Below are 26,211 nucleotides of genomic sequence, written 5' to 3'. Positions count from 1 at the left end.
AAAGGCTTTCCAGTCATGTCTTGAAGGTACTTTACACGATTCCTACCCCGAAGAGAGTTGGAATTGATAGCCTAAATCAGGGTGCCTGGCTGAGGAACTCTGGGAGTTGAAGTCCGCATACCATAAAAGGGCCAGGTTTGAAGACCCCTGGCCTAAATTGTCTTTTCCAGAACTATGATTTTATGATTCGATATTGATGAACTACAACTCCCAACAGCCCTAGCTAGTGTCACCAAAGGTGAAAGTTTCAGAAACAAGCATTCGGAAGCTGATCCATAGTCTTATCTCTGAAGTTGATTAAACAATTTGAATCAGGAGTCTATCATGCAAGTTTTAATTTGAGTGCCTTTTTATTTCATGAAGCCTTATCTGTGACAAGATTGGGTGGGATCATGAAAATCTGTAGTAATTAACTTGTACTTTCCAATGTGCATTTTACTTTAATCTAAGCAATGCTGTTGTGTAATTTTAGACTAGACTAGACTAGACTAGACTAGACTAGACTAGACTAGACTAGACTAGACTAGACTAGACTAGACTAGAATAGAATAGAATAGAATAGAATAGAATAGAATAGAATAGAATAGAATAGAATAGAATAGAATAGAATAGAATAGAATAGAATAGAATAGAATAGAATAGGACCCTGGAGGTCTTCTAGTCCAGCCCCCTGCTCAAGCAGGAGAACCTACACCATCTCAAACAAGTGATTGTCTAGTCTCTTTTTAAAAATCTCCAGTGATGGAGTGCCCATGATTTCTGGAGGTAAGCTGTTCCACTGGTTAATTGTCCTCACTGTCAGGAAGTTTATCCTTAATTCCAGGTTGCTTCTCTCCTTGATCAGTTTCCAACTATTGTTTCGTGTCCTTCCCTCTGGTGCTTTGGTGAACAACCTGACCCCTTCTGCCTTGTGGCAGCCCCTCAGATACTAGAACACTGCTTTTTAGTAAAGTGTGTATTCTCATTTTTCTCCCTTTTGTTTTGTTTTGTTTTTTTCCCCTTCAAAATACTGTACTGTATATCAGGGGTCCCCAACCCCCAGTATGTGGACTGGCAGCAATCCACAACATGCCAGAAACTCGGCCGTGCAAACAAGCAAAGCCCCACCTGCAGGATGCAGGCAGAACACAAAACCACACCCCATCCAGTCCATGGAAGAACCTTTCTCCAGGGAACCGGTCTCTGGTGCCCAAAAGTGGGGGGGCAGCACTGTTGTATATTAAAGTTACAAATGATTATTGGCAATCTTGTTTCAGTTGGGAGAGTTACCACCATACTTACAAACAATTGCATACAGAATTTGGGTTTCCTTCAAGAATTTTTAAGCGTGAACCTTATATCTGTTCTTTCAGTTAACACCAGTTGGAACCACCATCTTCACTGGATTCTCTGGGAACAGAGGCGCCACAGATATAGATGATGGACCCAATGGCCAGATAGAGTATGTCATCCAATACAATCCCAGCGATCCAGTACGTGAAATTTTATTTTCAGTAAATATTGTTGGAATATTTTTTTTTCTTTTATAAAAGCAAAATAGATATGCGTAATTTATTCCTTTATTAATCCGAATGTATATTGAAATGTTTAAGTAATGTATTTTCTGGTCAGGTTTTGTCTGACTACTATGAATGGAACAAGGCAATATTCTTAAAAGAGATTTTATGGTGGTCGTAGTTCTTTGAGTCAGTTCTGGCTCCTGATGACTACATGAAAAAATTGCTTTGCTTATCATCATGAAGTCAGCATATTGAATCCAGTGAATGTAACAAGTTTTATTTGCACTTGGTAAAGAATATTGGCAAAATAATAGACTGTTCAGAATGGTTTTCCCAATAAGATTGAGCTATATGAAACAATTGTTCTGTCCATGATATATGGATTTATTTCTAATGGGGTTCTTTCAAAGCCAGATGACTTTAGTTGGTAAGTAGAAAACCATAGGAACTTGAACTATCAAATGTCAGTTATCCATGAAGATGGATGCCTACCCCTTAAGGCCAGGGATCTCAAAATAGGTTAATATTTTTCTACCTGTCCTGTTAACAGGAGCTGTGTACCTGGGTTCCAGCCAAAAGACATTTTTTTTTACCTGTTGGGATCCAGAAGGACAACCTTCTCTGCCATGGCCAGCCTTCAAATTTGACACAAATAAAATAAAATAAATAATAAGCCTTGGACCTTGATAGTAATGATGAGATCATTTTATGATCAGCTTGATCACGAATGTCCTTGGCTCCTATTTTAATATTATTCCTGTTTTTAATTTTGTTTTTCTATTCTAACTGTTAGTTGCTCACTTGTCATGTATATAAATTAATTAATTGATTAAAGAATGAATGAATGAATGAATGAATGAATGAATGAATGAATGAATGAATTCTACTGTAGTCAAACTAGAATGCAATTTTAATGAAGAGTTAAATGTATATCTGGGTAGACCAGTCAGGTCCACTACAAAGTTTTAATGACTTTGAAGGAAGGCACATTATGATGCCCTCCCTCCTTATTTAGTGATCACAATTTGTTCCAGCGAAATGGTCATTATGTGAAATGGTTGCTAACAAACCATGTGACATACACACACACACACACACACACACACACACACACAAAGAGAGAGAGAGAGAGAAATTACGAAGATCACTGGGTGCTGCTCTTTCATTCAGATGAAATTCTCTTGTACAGCAATGCCAGCATTATTCTTACTCCAGCATGCATTGTTGTCAGGTGTGAAAATCTGGGTACGCACGCCCAAATGTTCATGCAGTTCATGCATTGGTTGAAAATTGATTTTCTGTTTATTACCTTTGCATTTGCGAACAGTTGCTAACTGATGCCGTTAAAAAGGAGCGGCTGTATTTGGTAACCTGTGAGTTCCAGAAAGTTCATAGCCTTTGCTCTATAAATCTTGATTTATTCCAGAAAATACCTATTGTCACAGTTATTGGGAAAAGAAAAAAAATATCCATGGGATAAGAATTGATATTTCTTCAGATTTTGGAAACATTAAAATTTCAATGAAGAAAGGGCCATGATTTTGTTAATGTTGTATCAGATTGGGAGAATCTACAGCTGAATTAGTAAAACGTGTACACCCATCAAGATCGCTTACATCAGGCCAAAAATATATTTGAGGTCCTAACTGTATAGGGGGTTATTGTTTATGATCTAATATATGTTTCTTTCCACTCACAGTCTTTCATTAAGCACCAAAGTTTAGTTAGATGTTTCTACATCACTAAAGATCCTTTGGAATTTTTCAACTTACATTGTGCAGGGATGGAGTGACCAATAGATTAAATTCAAATAAATTAAATTAAATACATTAAATACATGGAAAAAAGATGCAATTTTCATGTCTCACTTTTAACATATCGGCAGTACAGTATACAATAATCATAATGATATTAAAGTTAGGCTGTGTGAGCAGGCTTCATTTCTCCAACACTTAGCTATTATTGTCAATTTGCACTAGGTCACTGTAGCCCTCTTTCTTTGATTTAATTCTGTTTGTATCTAATATGAAGTGTTTTTGTTACTCACTTATAGTTGAAAGTTAAAGATTGGTTGTATTTTGTCTTGCGATCTTTGAGAATGACCTTTGAGAATGAAATTAAGCATTATCATTGTCCGTCCTTTTAAAAATTTGCTAAGTACAGTTTTAACACCAAACATGTTAAACGTAATAGAAGTTCCGGTTTTTCTTTTTTAAAGAAATTCACCAGTTTATGTCAATGAAAACTAGATAATTCAAAGTTAAAAGTAGAATGTGTGCAATAATGTACATTTTTTTGTAGCTAGAGGCATTGTCATTAATTGCCACTGGTCACTGGTCTTAAACTGTTAACTCATCGTTTCCTACAATTCTTTATCCATCCTTTCCCCCCCCCCCTCCTTTTTTTTTCTTTTGCAGACATCAAATAGGACTTTTGACATCCCTCTGACATTGTCTGGAGCAATAGTTTTGCGTGAGAGATTAAATTATGAAGAAAAGTCACGTTATTTTGTCATTGTCCAAGCAAATGTGAGCATGATGTTTTTGGGGTGTTTATTATGTATATGATTGCTTTGGAAGAAAACTTGAAAATATTTAGATGTTTTTTCTTGTCATAATTCAAGGAAGGAACACATTATTTATCAAATTTCCCACTGCATTTTTGCAAGGGTTGGATATTAGTTTAGATATCGAAATGAAGAGCTGTACATCAAATGTCTCACAGAGTTTTGACCAAATTGGAAAGACATTAAGAGGTAATAAATATGCTTATGATGCTGAGTTGTTTATCTCTGCCCTTTGATGACCAAATGATACTCTCTATTCTAATCTGGAGGCTGTGGAGGAATAGGATTCAGCAAAATCCCAGTTTTGTGTGCCCGTTGTGTCTTGCATCAAGCTTAGCTTGCTGTCACTCATGCCTTAATCCATCTCTGTACTGCAACACATTCTGCCTGGAGTTTCTCTTGAAAATATCTGGAAACTATAATACGTAGCTAAGGGCATAGTGTATAATATCACTATTTGCAGACTGAATTAACTCTCAATAGACTTCCAAATCCAGTTTTCAAGGTGTTGATTATCATCTATAAAGCACTGCATGGAATAGGAGAAACTTATTTTCAGGACCGCTTTTCTCCTATTTCATCTGCCAGTCCCTCGTGCTTTAGTAGGATGGACATATTTTAGTCCTTCCTTGAAGCAATGTCATCTGAAGGCACCTAGGAAGTGTGCCTTTTCCGTTACAGCACCCAGTCCCTGGAATAACCTCTTTAATATATAGTTGGCTCTCACCCTGTTGATCTATGGAAAGATCATAAAAACATATGCCATTCCTTGGGCATTGGGGCCCAGATGATTGAGGCTACCATTAGGAAGGTAGAAAGCAAATTTGAGTTGATGATTGCCTTTTAATTGCTCTTGTTGTGATTTTAGCCATAATTGCTTTGTTGTTTGCTTACTTGATTGTTTGCTTATTGCATGCTTTTCAAAGTTTGAGTAGGGTGGCCATATATTTTTTTAAAATAAATATTTCAGATCTCTGAGTGATGAGATAGCACTTTCATGTTTGAGGATCAGCCTAATGCTTTTGTTGTAGCACTGTCTTTCAGATATTATTTCCTTTCCTTCCTGTCCTTTTTCAGTAAACAACATTATAGAAAGCATAAAAAGAGAGTAATAAACAGTAAGCCAAATAAAGGAGACACATTAAATGAGAAAGAAAAGCTAAAGCATAGTCAAAACTATTTTATATCAATACTATGCCTATTCTTCTCCATAATTTTCTACCATTGCAAACCATCTTTGCTTGGACTAAGTCAATACACTGTTTAAAAAATTGCCTTCTCACTTTATTGTTTGTGAGGATTTTATCAATTCCATGCAATCATTTTTACTTTCACACACACCATTAAATAACCTACATGATATCTATTCATAGTTTTTGACAATATATTTTCATCTTCTCATTCATAATAAAAACCTTGTCCTTCACATCACTGCATGCATTCATGAACTCTGCTGCACAGAAAGTAATAACACCTATTTCATCTTCCCCTTTTTCTTAGTTTTACTGATATAGAGGAGACCTATTTTATTTATTTAATTTTATTTGTGTTCTTTACCATTTATTCCTTTTACATTCCAAATTATAATCTTCTATATGACAGGACATCATAGATACTGACTTCTACCCAGGTTTACTCAGCTGAGGCTTTTACATAACACTTTTTAGCAGATAGAAGCAGCACAGAATAGAAGATAAATGAAATACAGTATGTTCAACCTAAGATCTTTAATCTAGTAGCTATCATAGTTATCTGCATCCCATTAGAAAGTGCTGGCAGTATACTGAGACATTCTCAGGATACCAGGAAAGTACATATATAAAAAAATAACGTGTGTGAAATTAATGTGTGTGTGTGAGTGTATGTATGTATGTATGTGTGTGTGTGTGTGTATATATATATATATATATATATATATATATATATATATATATATATATATATATATATATAATTTGTGTGTGTGTATGTATAGGTATAGGTATATGTATATGTATAAAAAGTAAAGGAAAAGGTTCCCCTGCACATGCGTGCTAGTCGTTTCCAACTCTAGGGTCCGGTGTTCATCTCCGTTTCAAAGCCGAAGAGCCAGCGTTTGTCCAAGGACATCTCCGTGGTCATGTGGCCGGCATGACTAGACGCCAAAGGCGCACTGAACGCTGTTACCTTCCCACCGTAGTGGTCCCTATTTTTCTACTTGCATTTTTACGTGCTTTCAAACTGCTAGGTTGGCAGAAACTGGGCCGAGTAACAGGTGCTCACTCTGCTACGCGGCACTCGGGATTCGACCCACCAAACTGCCGATCTTCTGATTGACAAGCTCAGCGTCCTAACCCACTGAGCCACCTCGTCCCTTACTGTATATGTGTGTATATATATATACATGTATACATATGTGTGTGTGTGTGTATGTGTGTGTGCATGTATAGGTATATAGGTACACCGCCCTGAGTCCTTCGGGAGAAGGGCGGTATAGAAATGATAATAAATTAAATTAAATTAAATATATATATATATATGTGTGTGTGTGTGTGTGTGTGTGTGTGTGTGTATGTTTGTGTGTATATATATGTATATATATGTATGTATGTGTGTGTGTGTGTGTGTGTGTATAAAACAATTTATAACACATTATATAATAAAATAAGTTACTTTATTATGGTCCAGACCAGCAACATAAATACATAAAGTGCAGGTTTAAAATAAGTAACTATTTGTAGATGATAGGTAAATCTACAATTATTATTATTATTATTATTATTATTATTATTATTATTATTATTATTATTATTATTATTATTATTATTATTATTATTATTATTTTATTTATATACCGCCCTTCTCCCGAAGGACTCAGGGCAGTGAACAGGGCAAATGTATAAAATACAAAAAATACAAAAGTTAAAAGGAATTAAACATAATGCCCAAGGTAAAAAACAATAAATACAAATATTAAGAACAATAAAAACCCAACCCATCCCCCATCAGGCCAAGCCGGCTTGTTCAAATAAATGCGTTTTCAGATTGCGTCGGAAGGAGCGGAGGTCGGGTGCCATCCGGAGCTCAACCGGCAACCGATTCCATAGCTCCGGGGCGCCCACAGAGAAGGACCTCCCCCTAGGGGCCACCAATCGACATTCTCTGATCGGTGGCACCCTGAGGAGGTCCTCTCTGTGGGAACGCACAGGGCGGAGGGAAGTTGATGCCGGCAGCAGGTGCTCCCTAAGGTACTAATGATTACCGGTATATGGTATAGCAAAACTATGAAGTCAATTAATAATTGCATTGGGCCAAGTCTTAAACTCTTCTTAGCCCTGGAAAAATAATATTTTTCCCAAATCAGATGTTTAGTTTACAAGTAGAGCTAATATGTATTCCCCTTATTTCTGAATTGCACAGACTACTTTCAAGGTACTTAAACTGATCCATTTTTGTAGAATTCCTACTCTCACATTTGTTAATTAAAAGATCTGAATTACCAAGAAACAGATTCTGGCTGAATATTCTAGAGCAATTCAACAAAGCAACTCATCATGAAAGTGAGCAGCAACTGGACAACATCTATAAAGTATGCCTTAATTAGAATTCCTGCTTTGAGCAGCAGTTAGAATTGATGGTCTAAATCTGAGGTGGGGAACGATGGCCCCTTTATGACTTGTGGACCCTAACTCACAGAATTCCTGGGAGTGGAAGTCCACAAGCCATGAAGGGTGCACCATTCCCCACCCCTGGTGTAAATGGCCTTTTTCGACACACCAGGGCTCAGATTCCTTGCTGCCAAACCTCTGCTGCAGAAGTTCCAATGATCTGAATATTTCCTTCTAAGACTCTAGTTACAATTCACTTAACTCAAACTCAGCCCTCCCTTCCCTCTTCTCCCCTTTCCTAGATATGACACAGTAAGGGAAGGGAATGAGAGGGGAAAGAGCAAATGCTAAGGGAGCATGAGGTGTGATCAGAATATTACTGATTGGAATCATAAGGCGCTCCTGCCAGGCCTGAATATGTACTGCTATTTCTACTTCTGTCCATAGTTTCAGATTCATTTGCAAATGGTGCTGTCATTTCCTGCTCCTCTGCTGTCCACCTATATACTGTAAGCATGTGTGTTGCGGCTGCTTAATTGTCTTCCATCTGGCTTCTTAATGCTTGTGAGATTTGTGTGCCCTTGGAGAATTTCATCTATCATATAGCTGATCCCTCCTAGAGTGAGCAGTTTGCTTCCATCTGAATGTAGCCGGTTGGAGATTTTAAACTTTCTCCAGTTTTCTTCTTTTTATTTTTCAATTGATTCAAGAGAAACGGACAGAATGTAGGAATGGTACATATGGATGTCTTCCATTAATTTGAATGCCCCTCTTCAATTGTTCAGTTACCATGAATAAAGCTGTAACTGCCATTCTGAAATGCTCTATAATTGTTACTTTATAACAATACATGTAATACTATTTCACTACAGTTCTTTAAAGGGACGTGGTGGCTCAGTGGGTTAGGACACTGAGCTTGTCGACCAGATGGTTGGCAGTTTGGCGGGTCGAATCCTGAGGGCCGCGTAACAGAGTGAGCGCCTGTTACTCGTCCCAGCTTCTGCCAACCTAGCAGTTCTAAAGCACGTAAAAATGCAAGTAGAAAAATAGGGACCACTACGGTGGGAAGGTAACAGCGTTCCGTGCGCCTTTGGCGTCTAGTCATGCCGGCCACATGACCACAGAGATGTCCTCGGACAAGCGCTGGCTCTTCGGCTTTGAAACGGAGATGAGTCGGAAACAACTAGCACGCATGTGCGGGGGAACCTTTACCTTTACCTTTTACAGTTCTTTAGTCATAAGACTAAAAACAGAAATAGTAAATTTAAAATTAAGAAACTCTGCAGTCTGACAATCTTCCTACAAACTTTAGCAAGGTTGGCGTACCATATGTATCAGTCTGAGTTCATTTTTCCTGCAGAATGCTTAATCTTTTCTGTTTGAAAAGCAACAGAATTGACTAATTTTTCTTTCAGAAAGCAGAATAGATGGAGCATGTTTATCAGGGATGACTGATAAATGATTGAATAATTAAAACTATAGAAAGTTTGTAGAAAGAAAGGGGATTAAACTCACTTGTAGTTCTGCAAAGAAAACAATACTTATTGCCCCTAAATTTACAAAAAAGAAATTTTAATCACAAAGTCTTTTTTATTTGTTCCTATCCTCAAATATTTCAGGGGAGAGGGAAGAAAAACCCTTTTCATTTTTGCAAGTTATGTTTCGCACATGGCCGATAGTAGATTTCTTTGCTGTTGGATTAATTAGCTTTATTTGTCAGTGTTATTAAAGAATCACTAAAAGTTAGTTTCTGCATTCAACATTCTCTGAGATACATTTGTATATTTGTGTTTGATGTCAGCTAACATCTCACAGAACTATTCAAGGAGTTGAATAACTTGGAACACCAGGAAAGGAGAAAGAGACTTAATGTGAAAATGCAGAGAAGAGAAGAGATGAGTATCTTGAAATAAGTACATAATGAGAGAGGTAGAAACAGACACATACCTAAAGTAATGGGGGAAAGGATATGATATGATTGAGAATAAAATTAGTGACAGGAAGAAATAAAAACAAATCCAACTTGCCACCTGCTTTAAGAAAAGAAAGTAAAACTTCCATCCAGTTTCTACTGCTATATGCTGCTATCTGGAGTCTGGCAGTACATTACTTCTGTTCACAAGAACATCACAGGATTCAGTCTGAAATTGCATGTTATGAAATGGTAAATATTTTTTTTACCGGTAGTCCTCAACCTATAACCACAATGGAGCCCAACATTTTTAGTTGTCAAATCAATCATTAAGTGAATTTTGCCTCATTTTATGACCTTTCTTTATGCCACAGTTGAATTGCGAATCATGCAGTCATGACTGACTTCCCTCATTGGATTTGCTTTTTGGAAGCCAGGTGGGAAGGTTACAAATAGTGATCACATGACACCAAGACCGTGCAACTGTCATACTGACATGCCAGTGGCCAAGCATTTGAATTTTGATCATGTGACCATGGGGATGCAGAAATGGTCAGAAGGGTGAAAAGTGGTCATAAGGGTGAAAAGCGGTCATAAGTCACTTTTTTCAAAGCCACTGTTGTAAGTATGAATGGTCAATAAATGAATGGTTGTAAGTCAAGGTCTACCTGTATTGAAAGACATCATTCTTTTTGGAGGAATTGCAAGAATCGGCTTTAAGCATTCTGTTTTCTACACAGGATCGAGCTCAAAATCTGGTGGAACGAAGAACAAGCACAGCCACCCTTACTGTTGATGTCCTTGATGGGGATGACCTTGGACCAATGTTCCTTCCATGTATATTAGTTTTTAACACTCGGGACTGCCGGCCACTCACTTATCAAGCTAGTTTGCCAGAACTCACTGACCCTGTAAGTACAAGCATGTTAATTGAATCCATTCATTCTTCACCTGTATTTAGTCATCACTAATTGTGCAACACAAGCTTACAATCAGCAGACTCAACAGAGGCCAGCCATATATCCAGCTATGTCAGAGACAGCCTCATTTTTGCAGCTGCATGCAAATTGCAACGCCTGATTTATCAGACTCTTGAGTGGATTCTTGTCAAGCTTCACTCCCGGACTGGCAATAAATCATACACCTCCAGACACTTAACCCTTAATTCAACTCTTAGCTAGACTTGACAAAAGTCTCCCAGGTATGACTTGGTTAAATTGATGTCTTTATTGCACAGAAGAATGGAACCTCAAACATAACACTGGATTGTTCACCTTACTATATAAAAAAATCTTATAAACGTATAGTTTATAACATTCCTGATTTTCTAAATTGACTGGTCACTTGATGGTTTGGGAGGTGATGTAATGGTATGTGGAAAAGACCTTGGGAGGCTGGGTAAAGAGATGCTAACTGAGGAACAGATAAGAGACAGCATAGCCCACGGCTGGATAGTGGGTAGAGCAAGAGGGTCAGAAGAGACCCTGCCTAGTTTCTCAGGCTATAAAGGAGACAGAGAGAGAAATGTACTTTCAGACTTGCAAGATTAAGTCAGTGTAATTTTATATAAAATAGAATTAGGTAATTTGATTGTGTTACCTATCTAGTTTGCCGGTGAGGCTTAGAAATTAGAATAGAATAGAATAGAATAGAATAGAACAGAACAGAACAGAACAGAACAGAACAGAACAGAACAGAATAGAATAGAATAGAATAGAATAGAAATAGAAATACAGTAGAAATAGAAATAGAAATAGAAATAGAAATAGAAATAGAAATAGAAATAGAAATAGGAATAGGAATAGGAATAGAATAGGAATAGAATAGGAATAGAATAATAATTTAATTTAATTTAATAATTTGATTTCTATACCGCCCTTCTCCCGAAGGACTCAGGGCGGTGAACAGGGCAATACACAATAAAAAACCAGATACAAAAATTAAAAAACCATTAAAAACCAATTAAACATCATGCCCATAAAATCAATACATAATTAAGTTAAAAACTAATTTTAAAAACCCAACCCCATCCCATCAGACCAGGCCAGCTTGTTCGAAAAAGAATGTTTTAAGATCGCGCCGGAAGGAGCGAAGGTCGGGGGCCATCCGGAGCTCAACCGGTAAGCTGTTCCAGAGGTCTGGCGCGCCCACAGAGAACGCTCTCCCCCTGGGGGTCACCAATCGGCATTCTTTGATCGGCGGCACCCTGAGGAGGCCCTCTCTGTGGGAGCGCACTGGACGGAGGGACGTTGACGCCGGTCGCAGGTGTTGCCGTAGGTAATCCGGACCCATGCCATGAAGGGCTTTGTACGTCATAACTAACACCTTGAACCTCACCCGGAGAGCAACCGGTAGCCAATGCAGCTCGCGGAGCAGAGGTGTAACATGGGAGTATCGGGAAACTCCCAAGACGACTCGCGCGGCTGCATTCTGCACCAGCTGGAGTCTCCGGGTGGACCTCAAGGGCAGCCCCATGTAGAGAGCATTACAGTAGTCTAGACGAGAGGTCACGAGCGCATGAGTGACTGTGCGCAAGGCATCCCGGTCTAGATAGGGCCGCAACTGGCGCACCAGGCGAACCTGGGCAAAGGCCCCCCTAGTCACAGCTCCAATATGCTCTTCCAAGGAGAGCTGTGAATCTAGAAGGACCCCCAAGTTGCGGGCCCTATCTACGGGGGGTAATAGCTCACCCCCCATGGCCAATGATGGGATAATCGGAATTTCCCGGGATGCCGGCACGAACAGCCACTCAGTGTTGTCAGGGTTGAGTCGAAGCCTGTTCCTCCCCATCCAGACCCGGACCGCCTCCAGGCAACGGGACATCACGTCGAGGGCATCGCTGGGGTGGTTTGGGGTAGAAATAAAAAGTTGGGTATCATCAGCATATTGGTGATACCCAACTCCAAAACCACGAATGATCTCACCCAGCGGCTTCATATAGATGTTAAACAGGTTAAATAGAATAGAATAGAATAGAATAGAATAGAATAGAATAGAATAGAATAGAATAGAATAGAATAGAATAGAATAGAATAGAATAGAATAGAATAGGAAGAGAAGAGAAGAGAAGAGAAGAGAAGAGAAGAGAAGAGAAGAGAAGAGAGTGGAGTAGATTAGAGTGTAGAGTAGAGTGTAGAGTAGAGTAGAGTAGAGTAGAGTAGAGTAGAGTAGAGCTGAGCTGGAAGGGACCTAGGAGGACTTCTAGTCCAGCCTCCTGCTCAAGCAGGAGAACCTTTACCATTGAAATATATACCTATACCTATACCATTGAAGTATATTTAAATAACAGCTTTTCACTAGACTGGAAATTGCTGATTTCTGACTCTCCAGCTTTAATAGTGATTCCTTAAGCCCATACAGTTAACATGACATAAGTATTTATTGGTCAGAGCCTTCCCGATAACACGCATCAGAGGACCCAGCTCCTGCTGAGCCTTTATCTTAGTTTTGTAGGTTTTTAGTATTTACAGCATTATCAAACTATGCTTTAGTTAACCATCTCAGACATGGTTTATGTGTTCTCCCCAAACTGATGAAAATGATATTAATAATAATATATATATCATGGACATAAATAAACCTTTGTAAACATGGGAAAAATTATTTATAAGCATCCTCGTGTCATATTTTTATTTGCTTAATTTCCCTTTTGCAATGTACACTGACCCATTTATAAGAGGGTTGTTTTGTACAAATAGTCTTTTCAGGTAAGAAATAATATTACTCTGAATTGATCATAAATATTTCTTAAATGTAGCTCTTCAGAATATTTTTATAGTGTAATATTTTTCAGTTGATTTTATCATCTGATTTAAAAGAAGAAAATACTTGTAGAATGTAATCATTTCTTTTCAGAATCATTAAAGTAGCAATAGCTTTGCAACATCATAATCAGAATAGAGCTGGAAGGGACCTTGGAGGTCTTCTAGTCCAGCCCCCTGCTTGAGCAGAAATCCCTATATCATTTCAGACATGTGGCTATCCAGTCTCTTCTTAAAAACCTTGAGTGATGAAGCACCCACAACGTATGAAAGCAAGCTGTTCCACTGGTTCATTGTCCTCACTGTTAGGAAGTTTCTCCTTAATTCCAGGTTGCTTCTCTCCTTGATTAGTTTCCATCTGTTGTTTCTTGTCTTGCTTTCTGGTGTTTTGGAAAATAAGTTTGACCCCCTCTTCTTTTTGGCAGCCTCTCAAATACTGGAATACTGTTATCATGTCCCCACTAGTCCTTGTTTTCTCTAGACTAGCCAAACCCAAATCCTGCAACTGTTCTTCATATGTTTTAGTCTCTAGGCCTTTAATCATCTTAGTTGCTCTTCTTTGCACTTTTTTCAAGGTCTCAACATCTTTATTGTAATGTGGTGACCAAAACGGGTCTTTCAAGGTCTCAACATCTTTATTGTAATGTGGTGACCAAAATCACATGAAGTATTAGTACCGCTAAGGCGTTATAAAGCGGTACTAATACTTCATGTGATTTTGATTCTATGCCTCTATTTATACAACCAAGGATTGTATTAGCTTTTTTGACTGCTGCCACAAACTGCTGACTCATATTTAAGTGATCGTCCACTGGGACTCCAAGGTCCGTCTCCCAGTTACTGTTTTTGAGCCGGGTGTTGCTAATCTGTACTTGTTTTTTCCCGCCCAGGTGTAAAACCTTGCTTTTCACTCCACATTAAGTATTGTAAAAAGAATTAGAGTGCATTACATTTATCTTTGGGACACTTAAGAGAGTTGGTATAGCTTAATGTTTTCCATTGAGAAAACTATTATTGAAAGTATTGTCATTCATGCCTAGAACTTTGTAATGGACTATGAGAATAACCATGGAAGACAAGAGGAAAATTGGCCATCCTGATAAGTGAAATCTGAGCCCAAAGGAGTAGAAGTTCAGAAACCATCTCAGAAGCATTTTCCTAGTTTTCTGGGAAAGTAAAAGGTTAGAAGGTTACAGTAAAAAAATATTGTAAAAAAAATATTGCAAGGCTGAAAGTATTTTCCTTCTGTTCTCCTGCTTTTTACTTTCCAGAGAACTAAGGAGGGTCCCTAGTTGTTCCACCCCTATCCTGCCTTCAGACTCAGATTTTGTTTATCAGACTGTTGACTGATAAACAATTAAGATTATTCCCACTTGGTGCTAAACGTGTTGCTATGGCCATTTCCATATGTTGCTTGCTGGCTTCTTCCATGGTGAGGCAGAAATGATAGAAAGATACTACAACACTTCGATAGGTGAGAGAGGTCCCATCATTGGATAACTGTCTTTGTAAGAATAAGAAATGAACTGATAGCTAATTAGCTTGGCTTCTCATAATGTACTCAAGTTCTATGACTTCAATGGACTATAGGATTAGTTCATCTCATGCATATGGAAAGGATTCATCACCATTACCACCATCACTGTCTACGGATCAACTGGTTGAGGACCTTGCAATACTTTGTTTGTGTAATAGCCCTAGAAATAATTTCTTGGATCTGTTTGTTGCTATAATATAAAACATCCCCAAAGTGCCAATCCTGTAAAGGAAGCTTTCCTAGGAAATAGAAAAGGTTGTATTATTTTTCTCCTTTGTTAAAAATACATATGTGAACACATTCTAATTATAATAGACGTTTCTGCATTTTGAATCAGTAGGCTGGGAGGCTAACACCAAGGTTTGTATAATTTGAAGCGCTAAAAATGAAACAAATTCTTGAGGATTTTAATGGATTTTCTGGGTGCCAATGACAAAAAAATGGCATTTTTGGAATGCCAATATTTTGCCTTCTTTTCCTGCCATAATGATGCTCAAATGGCTATCTAAATATAAATGAGAACATCCATATTAATGACGTGGAATATTTGTGATGTGTTATATAGCTCAGTAATGGGGGGAAATAGTATGTTGCTTGCCTTCAACCAATAAACATTCTGATTCTAAGCAACAGAAGCACCATATCATACAAAGCTGTTACCTACCGAACAATTTAATATAGGATTCGCTTCTAAATGAACACAAGCCTAAAACATAATTGCATAATTTAAAATTACAAAGACGTGTGGAGTTTCATTTGTTTCAGAAATGAAGTATACATACATTCCAACAGATCTTGGCAGCTCCAGAGGGGGTAGCAAGACAGTTAGAAGGAGGGAACAGGACCATAAGTGATTCTGGAAACCAGGGGAGGAATAAACATTAGAACTGAAATGCAAAATAATTCCACCTGAATTACACTAGATATAAGTTGTATGGATGATTGCTTTGGTAGGTTTTCAAGATTCTGTTGCATTACCCTACTAGCAATAAAGATATTTCCAGAAATCTAAGTAACTCATGTTCTCCAGGTTTTTCAGCTTCGGAAGTCTTGACATTATGGAAAGGTCAAGGGCTATCTATAATAAATTGTTTCTGTCTTATTTTCAATCTCATCATTATTCTTCATTATGGAGAGTTAGCAGATCTTTTGTTATTTTGTTAGCTCTTATTATCTGCTCTTATGGCTCTGCTTAAAGGAATCCATTCCCAACTAGAGGGAGGACAGTCACAAGATTACTGGTCAACAGTAAGGAATATTGATATTCATGCTTTCTGGTATACAGAGTTGTTAAATAAACTTCAAGTTAAACTCTGATTGAGCAGGTCTAAGTGAGTCACCTTGTGACATTCTTTGGGATAAGTTTAATTCTGTTACTTCTGATAAAGCGAACAAGTTCCTCCAAACTGTAAATTCAGCCATTCATCTGTTAAAGGATGCCCAGGAGGTGACTTATGGATTGGTCTATATCAGGAATTCTGGGAGTTGAAGTCCACGAGTCATAAAAGAGCCAAGGTTGCCTACCCCTGGTCTATATGATAGTATCGATGGAGATTCTCAGTCATCCAGTTCATGGTTGTTTCAAAGATGCTTTTTGAAAAAGCAACTGATCTATGTTTGTTTGTTTGTTTTCTTGAAGAAGAAGATATTTCGCTTCTCCTCCAAGAAGCTTCATCAGTTCTGACCGGATGGGGGTAGGGGGAGATGGAAGGATATGATAGTATTGAGGGAGGGAGGAGTTCCTGAAGCATTGAAAGTTTGGAAACAATTATTTTTGCATTAAATATAATGCAGGGATTTTGTCAGTAATTTCTGCAAATGTTCTCTTGGAGAAAATATAACTCATCAAGGTTCTCTATATAAAAAAGAAAAGCTGGTTTGCTTCTAAGTTCTGTTGATCTTCATGCAGCAAGCTTGATGTGTGTTTTACCACACACAAACTGTGTCTTGTTTGAGATGGACGACAATAGTGTAGTCATCATTGTATAAAATATGGATTTGGAATATCTAAAATGAAAGCTCAAGGTTTTGATTGTTAGCCTGAGTATATCTTTTTCATGTATAATTATAGAATGCCCATATGCCAAACTCTTTGCGTTCCTTTATGAATAATGAAATGGTTGCTGTCTCTGCTAGCAATTCTTCCAACTGATACCTTTAATCTTCTCTGGATTTATAAGGCTTGATGCTTAAAGGTTGACAAGATGTGCAATAGAGGTTTTACTGATATAGCTGCAAGAATAATTCTTGCAGAACCTTTCAGTGAAATATTCTACACACAGTGAGTCTAATAGGAATAATAGGATTGTAGTGTCGGTTATTTGCAGATCGAGTCCATTGGCACTTGTTTCAGGATGTGCACTTTTTAAAAAAATATTGATATGCCAAATCCCAAATCCCCCTTATGAAATATGCATTCTGTAAATAATTGATGCTATTCAAATTAATGCAAATTGTTCTGATTCTGGTTTTTTGTTTTTTGTTTTTGTTTTGTTTTTTTAAAAAGCATCAGTAAGCTTGGTCAGTTTTATGTGCACATATACCTAACACTCAGAAGAACTGAGCAAAACCAACTATTTACTCCAGACTTTCTAGACTGAAAAAGTACAATAAATAGGAGGATCACTCTTCATTAATTCCACGCTGATATATTTTCTGCACATTTATTTATTTTATTTAACACACGGCATCTACAGTCACTGATATACAAAACTAATAAAACACATTATACATACAAACACAAATATAAGTTTAGAGAGTGTGAATAATACAATAAACAAGATAAAATATTAAATTAGGGTAAAACGGCCACAATATGGCTCCATAGAGTCACAATAAGAAAGAAGTTATAGTTCAGTATCTAAGGAAGCTAAACCATCTAACTGCTTCTGGTATGACATTTGCTGTGCAGTCAACCTATTTGGGCATACAGTAACACATTAAGAGGGTTGAACAAAAAGTAACATCTCTAACATTGTAAGCCATTAACAAAGAGCAGTAGAGATACACCAAAAGCTCAGATATCTTCCTTATTATCTGTTATTTCATCTCAGTTGGTAGGAAGAAAAGGTTAAGTTGCTATTTTTCATGAAATGGAAGCTACTACTCATCGCTGCACTTTAAACAACATGCTATGGTTGAACTTTTGAATGAAAAAGGAATCCCTCCAATTAAAATCGACAGCCAAATGCAGGCCATTTATGGTGATGATGACTGTGTTGCTTTGACTACAGAGTGTCACTGGGCCAAAATGAAATGTAAAGATGGTGAACTAGGAAGAGCTGATTTGTATGGATGACCTGTGACAGCAATTAAAGCACTTCACACAAGCAAGGTTGATGAACTTAATTAGGGACAGTTGGTGGATTACTCAAAGGGAAATTGACATCAAACTTGGCAAAAACATGTCAGTGAAAAACAGGAAGGCTTGTGCAAGATGGGATTACTCACATGTTGATGGCGGACAAGAAAGCATCAAAAATTGGCATTTGCCAGCAACTGCTGTCCCATTGCAACAGCCAATGACACATGGCTCATTAGTATAACCCAGAAAAGAAGCATTGTCCATGGAATATCATCACAAAACTTTGCCAGTTCAAAAAAGAAAATAAAAACCCAGGCTTTGACAGGAAAAGTCTCAGTTCTGTGCATATAAATGATGCCGTTTACATGGAATTCTTTGAATCTGGCATTATTGTCAACACAGATCATTTTATTCCAACATTCAAAACTTTCAAACAACAGTTGAACAGGGTTCAGAAGCAGAACATGACAACACTCGTTCCCACAGCATATAAGTACCGAAGGTGCAAATTGCACCATACAGTCAAATCTTGATTCCATGCAACTTCTACCTTTTCCCCAAATTCAGAGAATACCCTCTGGGCATATATATGTGTTAGACTCAAATGAAGAGGTGGCAAGGGCAGTCAGTATCTGGTTAAAGAGCCGGTTTGCAGAATCCTTTTGTGACAGCTTTGAGAATTTACTATCAAGACAATGGTCAAATAGGAGGGGAAAAACTTGAGTCCAGGGCAGAAATGTGGATTGAGAAAGCATGTAAACATCACTCTTCCTAGCTCTCATGAAGATGAATGGAAGCAGGGGAGAAGTACATTCAAACTGGCCAGACTTGGTTACTATAACTTTATAATAAAAGTAGTATAAGCATTCATAAATCTGGTTTCTTAAAGTGATCTACTTTAAAGGACTGACAGGAGAAGACATTGCTTTTTATTCGGTCCTAGTAGATATTCTAAGTAAACAGTATGTTCATGGTAAGAAATTCTAACTGAGATTCCCAGGACCTTGAGACATTATGTTACCCTAGACTATTTCTGCACTGTTTTTGCAAACTGAAATGCAATAGCCACATTACATTCAAGTCAGTTGATCCTGTAAACTTCTCTGTGTGTCTCCCAGCTCTGAACCCTTTAAGGATTGAAAGAATCCTTTGCACATCAGGTTTGTGGCTACTTACCTCCTGCTGAATCCAATGATAATCCCACAAGACTGAGAACAGCAGTAGGCACACAGAGAGACAAAGGAATTTCACTTTGTCTAACATCCTATAGATTCAAAACATGTTTTTTGATTGTGATAGTAAAGAAACTCTTTAGTTAATCCAGATTTGGAGATAAGAACAAAGAGTGCATTGCCAGGAAGAACAGCTTCTTTCATTTAATATTTAAAAATTACACTTCTGAAATGTATATTTTTTCTTATTGGTCCAAAATGGCAAATTCCATCCACTTTGAAACATCATTTAAAATATTTACATACTGTTGTTCCTTTGATCTTGAATGGATGCAGATTAATGGGTAAATGTATATGAGGTTATAGGTACCACACAGTGATATAGTTGGGGCATTCCTGAAGCACATTTTGGTGTCTTAAAGAAGCTGCATTGTTGCTGCCCTGCATGCATATAATATCCTTTTCCCTTCAAATATATGTTCTAAACTAGCAAGCTTCACTGAAACCAAAATAAATTCCAAGACAATAACTTCTACTCTAATCATTTTTTACCATTTCAGAAAAGAGGAGATCAAGTAAAGCAATGTTTGTATGCATATGACAGTAACTGTAAAATATAGCTATTTGTTTTTAGACAAAGCTGCTTAGCTGTGGAACTACAGGTTTGTCTATCTGTTCACTGCATAGAGAATCATTGTAAAGTCCCAAACTGCAAAGTCTTCTCTGATTTCTTTGGTTGTAGGTCAATAATATATAGAACTTCACTTTTTGTAAAGGGATTCACTTTTTGTAAAGGATTCCATCGTTCCTTTATAGTAGCAGTTCAAATCTTTTGCAGTCCTTTTTGCTCTATGGAAGTCTTTCTGGCTCTACTTCACTAGGAGAATCAAATTTTAATCTTAGTAACATGTTACTAACATGATAGTTCCACTTACTATCCAGTACCTCTGGCAGCAAACATTCAGTCTATCTACCGAAAGATTGTGAACTACATCTGCTATAGGACATAATCCTGCCCTTTTGCATTTTGCAAGCAATTTTGCAGTTGTCTGAATTCTGTCTTCTGGTAGGACATATCAAGCCATCCTGTTCCTACTCAGACTTGTGCAATATTTAGTATTGTTGGCCATCTGCTGTGATTGACATCCTAATAGGACCCTTATACAAGCTTTGGAGCTTCTAGGTCCCAGGCCTTTGTATTACGATACATTGGAGCACCAATGAGATGATTTGTTTAGATTTCCATTTGATTGTTTATCAGTTTGTGATTTGGGCTTTCTTTTGTTGTTGTTGATTAGATTTTGTTTAATTTTCTGCAAGTTCCTAAGAGTCACTTTAGTGTAGTTGGGCAGCCATACAAATGTTTTAAATAAATTTCTGTTTCTTATCACTGCTGCCTTTGATTACACTTTGAAATATATAATATCAGTGAAGAACAATCATGACTGGACACAAATGGAGATTTAAAGTGAGAGAGCTGGAATAGGAAGGTCATTATTCCATTCTTCGTCATTTAAAGATTTTGCCATGCTCTCCCTAGGAATAAAGTGTTAGGGCGGATGATAACAATGTAGAAGCGCAAAATTAGGCTTCAGATATTAGAAGATAATGATAACACTTTGGCCCAATTTATCTATGCCTTTTTAATGAGTTCTTTTGAACTCAAGAGTTTAAGTTATTCAAGTACAGTATTTAGAAATGTACAGCAATCCAATCTTTTCAGAGTGTTTCTTCAAAATGGAGCCCAGATGTACAACATTTCATCAGACATTATTCAGGAGGATGCTAAATTTGAGAACATGAAAATGATATTACTTTTTTATTACATTTAGAACGCTGATCAGTTCTACAATGACCCAAAACAGAGTACAGTAGAAAAAACAAATTAAAATCCAAATATCTGGAAGGGTATTTCTCAACCTTGGCAACTTTAAGCTGTGTGGACTACAATTTCAACAATGCAGTTGGGGGAATTCTGGAAGTTGAAGCCCACACAGCTTAAAGTTGCCAAAGTTATGAAACACTGATCCAGAAGAAGAACATGTTGCACCCGCAAGACTCAAATTGTGGGGAAGAGCCCTGTTTTAAGAGTTCTCTTAAATATGAACAAGGCAGGAACCAGTCATGGTGATCCAGAGGGCAGGTGCTGCAACAGGGAAAGGAAACTTCCTAGGTCCCATCAGATGACATTGCTTAATGATGGGACTTGAAATAGGCCAAGTCATTGTGCTCAAACATGTCAGACAAAACCACAGAAGATTGAGTCATTATATGAACCCAAACAATCCTTTAGTTACCAGGTTTTAGATAACTAGGCTTAAGGGTTGGGTATCATATTCATGCCCCACTAAATATTTGTTGAGGACAAGACTTTACAACATAGCTCATCTTGTCCTGTGGCCAGTGAGCCAGGCCCATTAATTGTTCTATAGCCAGAATCTCCACAGCACACTTGCCATCACATGCAATGAGAAGGATGCATTCTACAGATACTCCTCAGTCTTCTGAGAATTCAGTCTGCTGAATTCATTTCAAAAATGCCTCCTGTAGCTTTGCTTGTACTGCAACCTGTGCACTGTCCCTACTTCCTCCTGCAAAAGAGCGAACCTGTTTTCTGGAACATAGCAGACAATCTAATTGGGAAGCAGGAACCAAATGGCAGTCTGTCATTACCAAGGCCTATTTCATAAGTCATTTTTGTTCCTTTTCAACGTCTCCCACTATTGGTTTGTCAATGAGCAGTAAATCACACTAGTTCCAAACTGGTATACCGTATGTAATATACTTAATCCTGAAATATCTAAATGGAATGTTTTAACCCCACAACTTTCCAAAATGCACCCAAGAATGTTGACTGTAAGTGAAAACATGCACCTATAGATTTCTTTTTCAGCCAGTGAATAGCAAGCTCTGGGTAGATGTTCTATCTTGTCAGCAGTTTCTTTGCATCAGTGTAGGATTCTTCCACCACACGCTGAATTGCTTTTAATTGCTCTTTGAGTGGTTTCTAGAATGCTCTTGAACACTAACATCTGAGGGGCTGCCACAAAGAAGAGGGGATCAACTTATTCTCAAAAGCACCTGAAAGCAGGACAAGAAGCAATGGATGGAAATTAGTCAAGGAGAGAACCAATCTAAAACTAAGGAGAAATTTCCTGACAGTTAAAACAATTAATCAATGGAGTGGCTTGCCTTCAGAAGTTGTGGGTGCCCAAACACGAGGTTTTTTTTTAAAAAAAATAGATTGGATAACCATTTGTCAAAAATAATATAGGGTCTCCTGCTTGCAGAAGGGGTTGGTCATGCTCAACTCTGTTATACTGTTATGCCTACTGAATCCCACAAAAACTCTGTTGTTCAATATTTGTCATGGACTCTGAAACAAAAACCTAGTTAAAACGTTATATAAAAATGTTTTCTTAAGTAAAGGAATTAATTTTGATTTTTCCCCCCTAATATGTTGGTTCTTTATAATTAGAACCAAAAGCATCTTCAGGAAAAAAAATGGTATGAATACAAAATGAAGGTGAAAGTTCAATCTTTAACAAATTTGAAGCAAGATTTGCCAGGTAGTAGATATTTTGATTTAATAAAAATGGTATGAGTATATTAATGGTGTTTTAATGGCCAGAACTTGAAAATAACATAGCACAGTACTTAAACAAAATGATCCGGTTGAGATCTGCATACTGTATGTGGGACTGATTGGGGTAGATTGCAAGGGCAACTCCGAAATATAATGTTATCATATTTTATCTATATCTTAAATTATTGTACATTATTACAATTTCATTTTAGATTGTATTTTATTACTATTTCATCTTAAATTGTATTTTATTTTAATTCCATTTTAAATTGTATTTTATCAAATTCCATTTTAAATTGTATTTTATCAAATTCCATTTTAAATTGCCTTTATCACATTTTAGTAACAATTTGTTGCTAGAACTTTGCACTTTGATATGGCCCAAGGGCTAATCAATAAAGTTGTTGTTTGTTTGGTATGTGTGATTCTGAAGTCTCAAAGCAGAAACACTCCATTATGTGGTAGCTGAAGTTTAAAGTTTTATATGCCATTTATGTGTTGATATTTTTGTTCAAGTCTCATCCACTCTCTCTCTTTATTTTTTTAACCTTTTGATACATTGTCTGTTCTCCATGTGCAATCTCCCGATAACTGTGTTCTTAAGAAAATGTCACCAAGAACAACTGAAGTGAAAGCTAGAAATTATGAAGATGTGAATTTACAGATAATTAATTTTTATATGCATGGGGCTGCATAAAGAATGACAAGGCTAATTAAAAGAAATTGGCACTAATGTTAATGTGGAAAGCCATGAAGCTTAGAGGATGGGTTGGTTGTCTTTTCCTTTTAGCAGATGGGCAAATATTTCCATAATATAAAATGCTTTCAGCTGGTGAAGAGCCTGGGCTATAGTTTGGCCTCATCCACATTCCCCCCCCCCATCAAGGTAGATTTACATCAGCATTACTGTAGAAGCATATTTATAAATAGAAGCAAAAAATAGAAGCATCATGAGAATAAGCACTTTGAAATTATAATCGTTTCAGTAGGGGAAATATCAAGGGGAAACAAATCTATCATGCCCCCCCCAATTTATCTCCTTGCCCCTCATCTTTTATTGAGGGTACCCTAATTTTCCACAAAAAAACTTTTGAGAATTCAGAGGTCTTCAGAGAGAACTCCACCTTCCTGTTCTATTGACTAAAGCAAGACCTGACTGTTATGTTTGCTCATAGATCTTGTATATAATAATAATAATAATAATAATAATAATAATAATAATAATAATAATAATAATAATGATGATGATGATGATGATGATGATGATGATGATGATGATGGAAGGGACCTTGGGGATCATCTAATCCAACCCCCTAGTCAGGTAGGAAACCCTATACCATTTCGGACAAATGGCTCTCATGCTAGAAACGTTGTAGTCAACCAGGTCATTGGAACCAAAGACAAACCAATCAAACTGCCCCCCCCAAAGAAGAACATATAACTTATGTATATCTGTAGTACAGGTGAGAGTGACTGGGGAGGACATTGCTTTTACATCCCTAGTAAAGAGATGGAAAGGCAAGATTCATAGATGTAAACGGGGAAGCTCTCTGTGTGGAATTGGGGCTGTGGAAACAAGGCCTGACCCTGAAAGGAATGGATTATGGGAGTTTTTCCACAGACTTTGAACATTTGTGCTCTATGTAATCAAAATCATGAAAGAAGACTGAAAGCCCTCTTTAACACCAGTGCTTATGCATTACAGGTTTCTGAAGTTCCCATATATATAATATTTCTATCATTCCTCATTTTTGTTTTTTTTTCCCTACCTTCCATATTGTCAGTGATAACCAAATACTAGTGGTAGAGCAGTTTTCCAAATTCTAGGGTCTCAAAGCAATCGTAGACTAAATTACAAGAAGCAATTAGTCGTTTTAGACAAAAGAAAAACAATATTTTTAGATTATCATCCTATACCCATTTAACATTATATACATTCTGTATATAGGATTTATTTCCGGTTAAGTCTTTTATTGCAGCTCTAACAGTGAACGATAGGTAAAATAGTAAAAACAGAGAATAAATTATACATTTAAAAATCCATTTTCAAAAGTTGGTACTTCACATTTTGGACTAGAGGTTATATTCCACAAGCTTCAGAATATCAAGAAAATCTTCATATAATAAGAATCAAAATTCTTTCATGATTAGAAGTTTGGGTATTACTGTGTATATTTATATATATACATAATTTATTTCTTAAATCTCCAAAGAAGCTACTATTTGGATTACACTCCTGCCTATAGATTTTCCCAGAATAACCACCATATAATATTCCCAGAACTTATCAGATATTAGTACCTATTTGCAATTTTTCACTTATTAAAATTTAATTATTCCACAGGATATTTTTAACATAATGAAATGCCTCAAAAGTCTTTTCTGAAGAAATAACACTTACAGTAAATCAGAAGAGGAAGAACAGAAGGAAAAATGAATGTATTCTGTTATTTTGATTTAATTTTACACACACACACACACACACACACACAGACATACACAGAGAGAGAGAGAGTGAGGGAGAATGAGAAAGAAGAAGAGATACACATAGAGTGTGTTTGTGTGTGTGTGTGTGTGTGATTAACCAACCATGTAAAAGTTTTGAAACAGAGATAAATCATTATTATGAAACTATCTTACTGCTGATTTTCATCAAAAAGATTTTTCAACTTTATCAAATTGCCAATTTTCACAGCAACAATTATAATTTTAATTGCCAGGCTTTTGTACAAATTGTTCATTAATGGTTTTGGGGGAAAAAGTGTTATTATATTATTGTCACAGCGTTTAAAGCTCATAGATTGATATAGGTCTAATTAATTTCAAAATCCATGCAGTTTAAATTGTGTTTGCAATAATTGCTAAATACACATTTATGAATCACATTAAAGGAAATTGTCCCTATATGGCTATGAAACATTAACCACAGAAAAGGGAAAAGATAATTATAGATTTTCCTTCCATTGTTCTAAACATAGATAGATTAGCAGAGCTCTGCCAGTGTAACACCTTTCTTCCCTCAATTTGATTTTTTATTTATTCAGTCTTAATATGAATGGACAAAATCACTTGCATCTTTATTTAGTCTACCATAAAAGTAATAATGTGAACAGATCAGACAGAATGTCTAAATATTTTAAGTCAGTAGCGAGAAAGTAGAGGTAGGATGGGTGAATTAGTTCCTTCCCACTCCACATTCCACCTTCTTTTAGTTTATTATTTTCCTCACTTTGAGTGTCTTTTGGCTATGGAAGGAAGGAAGGAAGGAAGGAAGGAAGGAAGGAAGG

General features: G+C 37.0%; 1 protein-coding gene across 1 annotated transcript in view; it reads left to right on the top strand.

Moving 5' to 3' along the window:
- The window catches only part of PCDH15 (protocadherin related 15), a gene marked incomplete at its 5' end in the record, with an annotated part of 435,974 nt that overhangs the window by 105,912 nt on the left and 303,851 nt on the right, over positions 1 to 26,211 (top strand). The window contains 3 exons of the mRNA XM_081330024.1: positions 1,353 to 1,472; positions 3,917 to 4,027; positions 10,305 to 10,475. Coding sequence (XP_081186150.1) covers positions 1,353 to 1,472; positions 3,917 to 4,027; positions 10,305 to 10,475 — 402 coding nt within the window. The remainder of the gene's footprint in view (positions 1 to 1,352; positions 1,473 to 3,916; positions 4,028 to 10,304; positions 10,476 to 26,211) is intronic.

This window comes from Vipera berus, assembly GCF_964194415.1.
Source record: "Vipera berus genome assembly, chromosome: 5".
In the NCBI taxonomy this organism is placed as follows: Eukaryota; Metazoa; Chordata; class Lepidosauria; order Squamata; family Viperidae; genus Vipera; species Vipera berus.
Note: the sequence above shows the minus strand (reverse complement) of the source record. Positions and strands in the feature narration are given on the sequence as shown.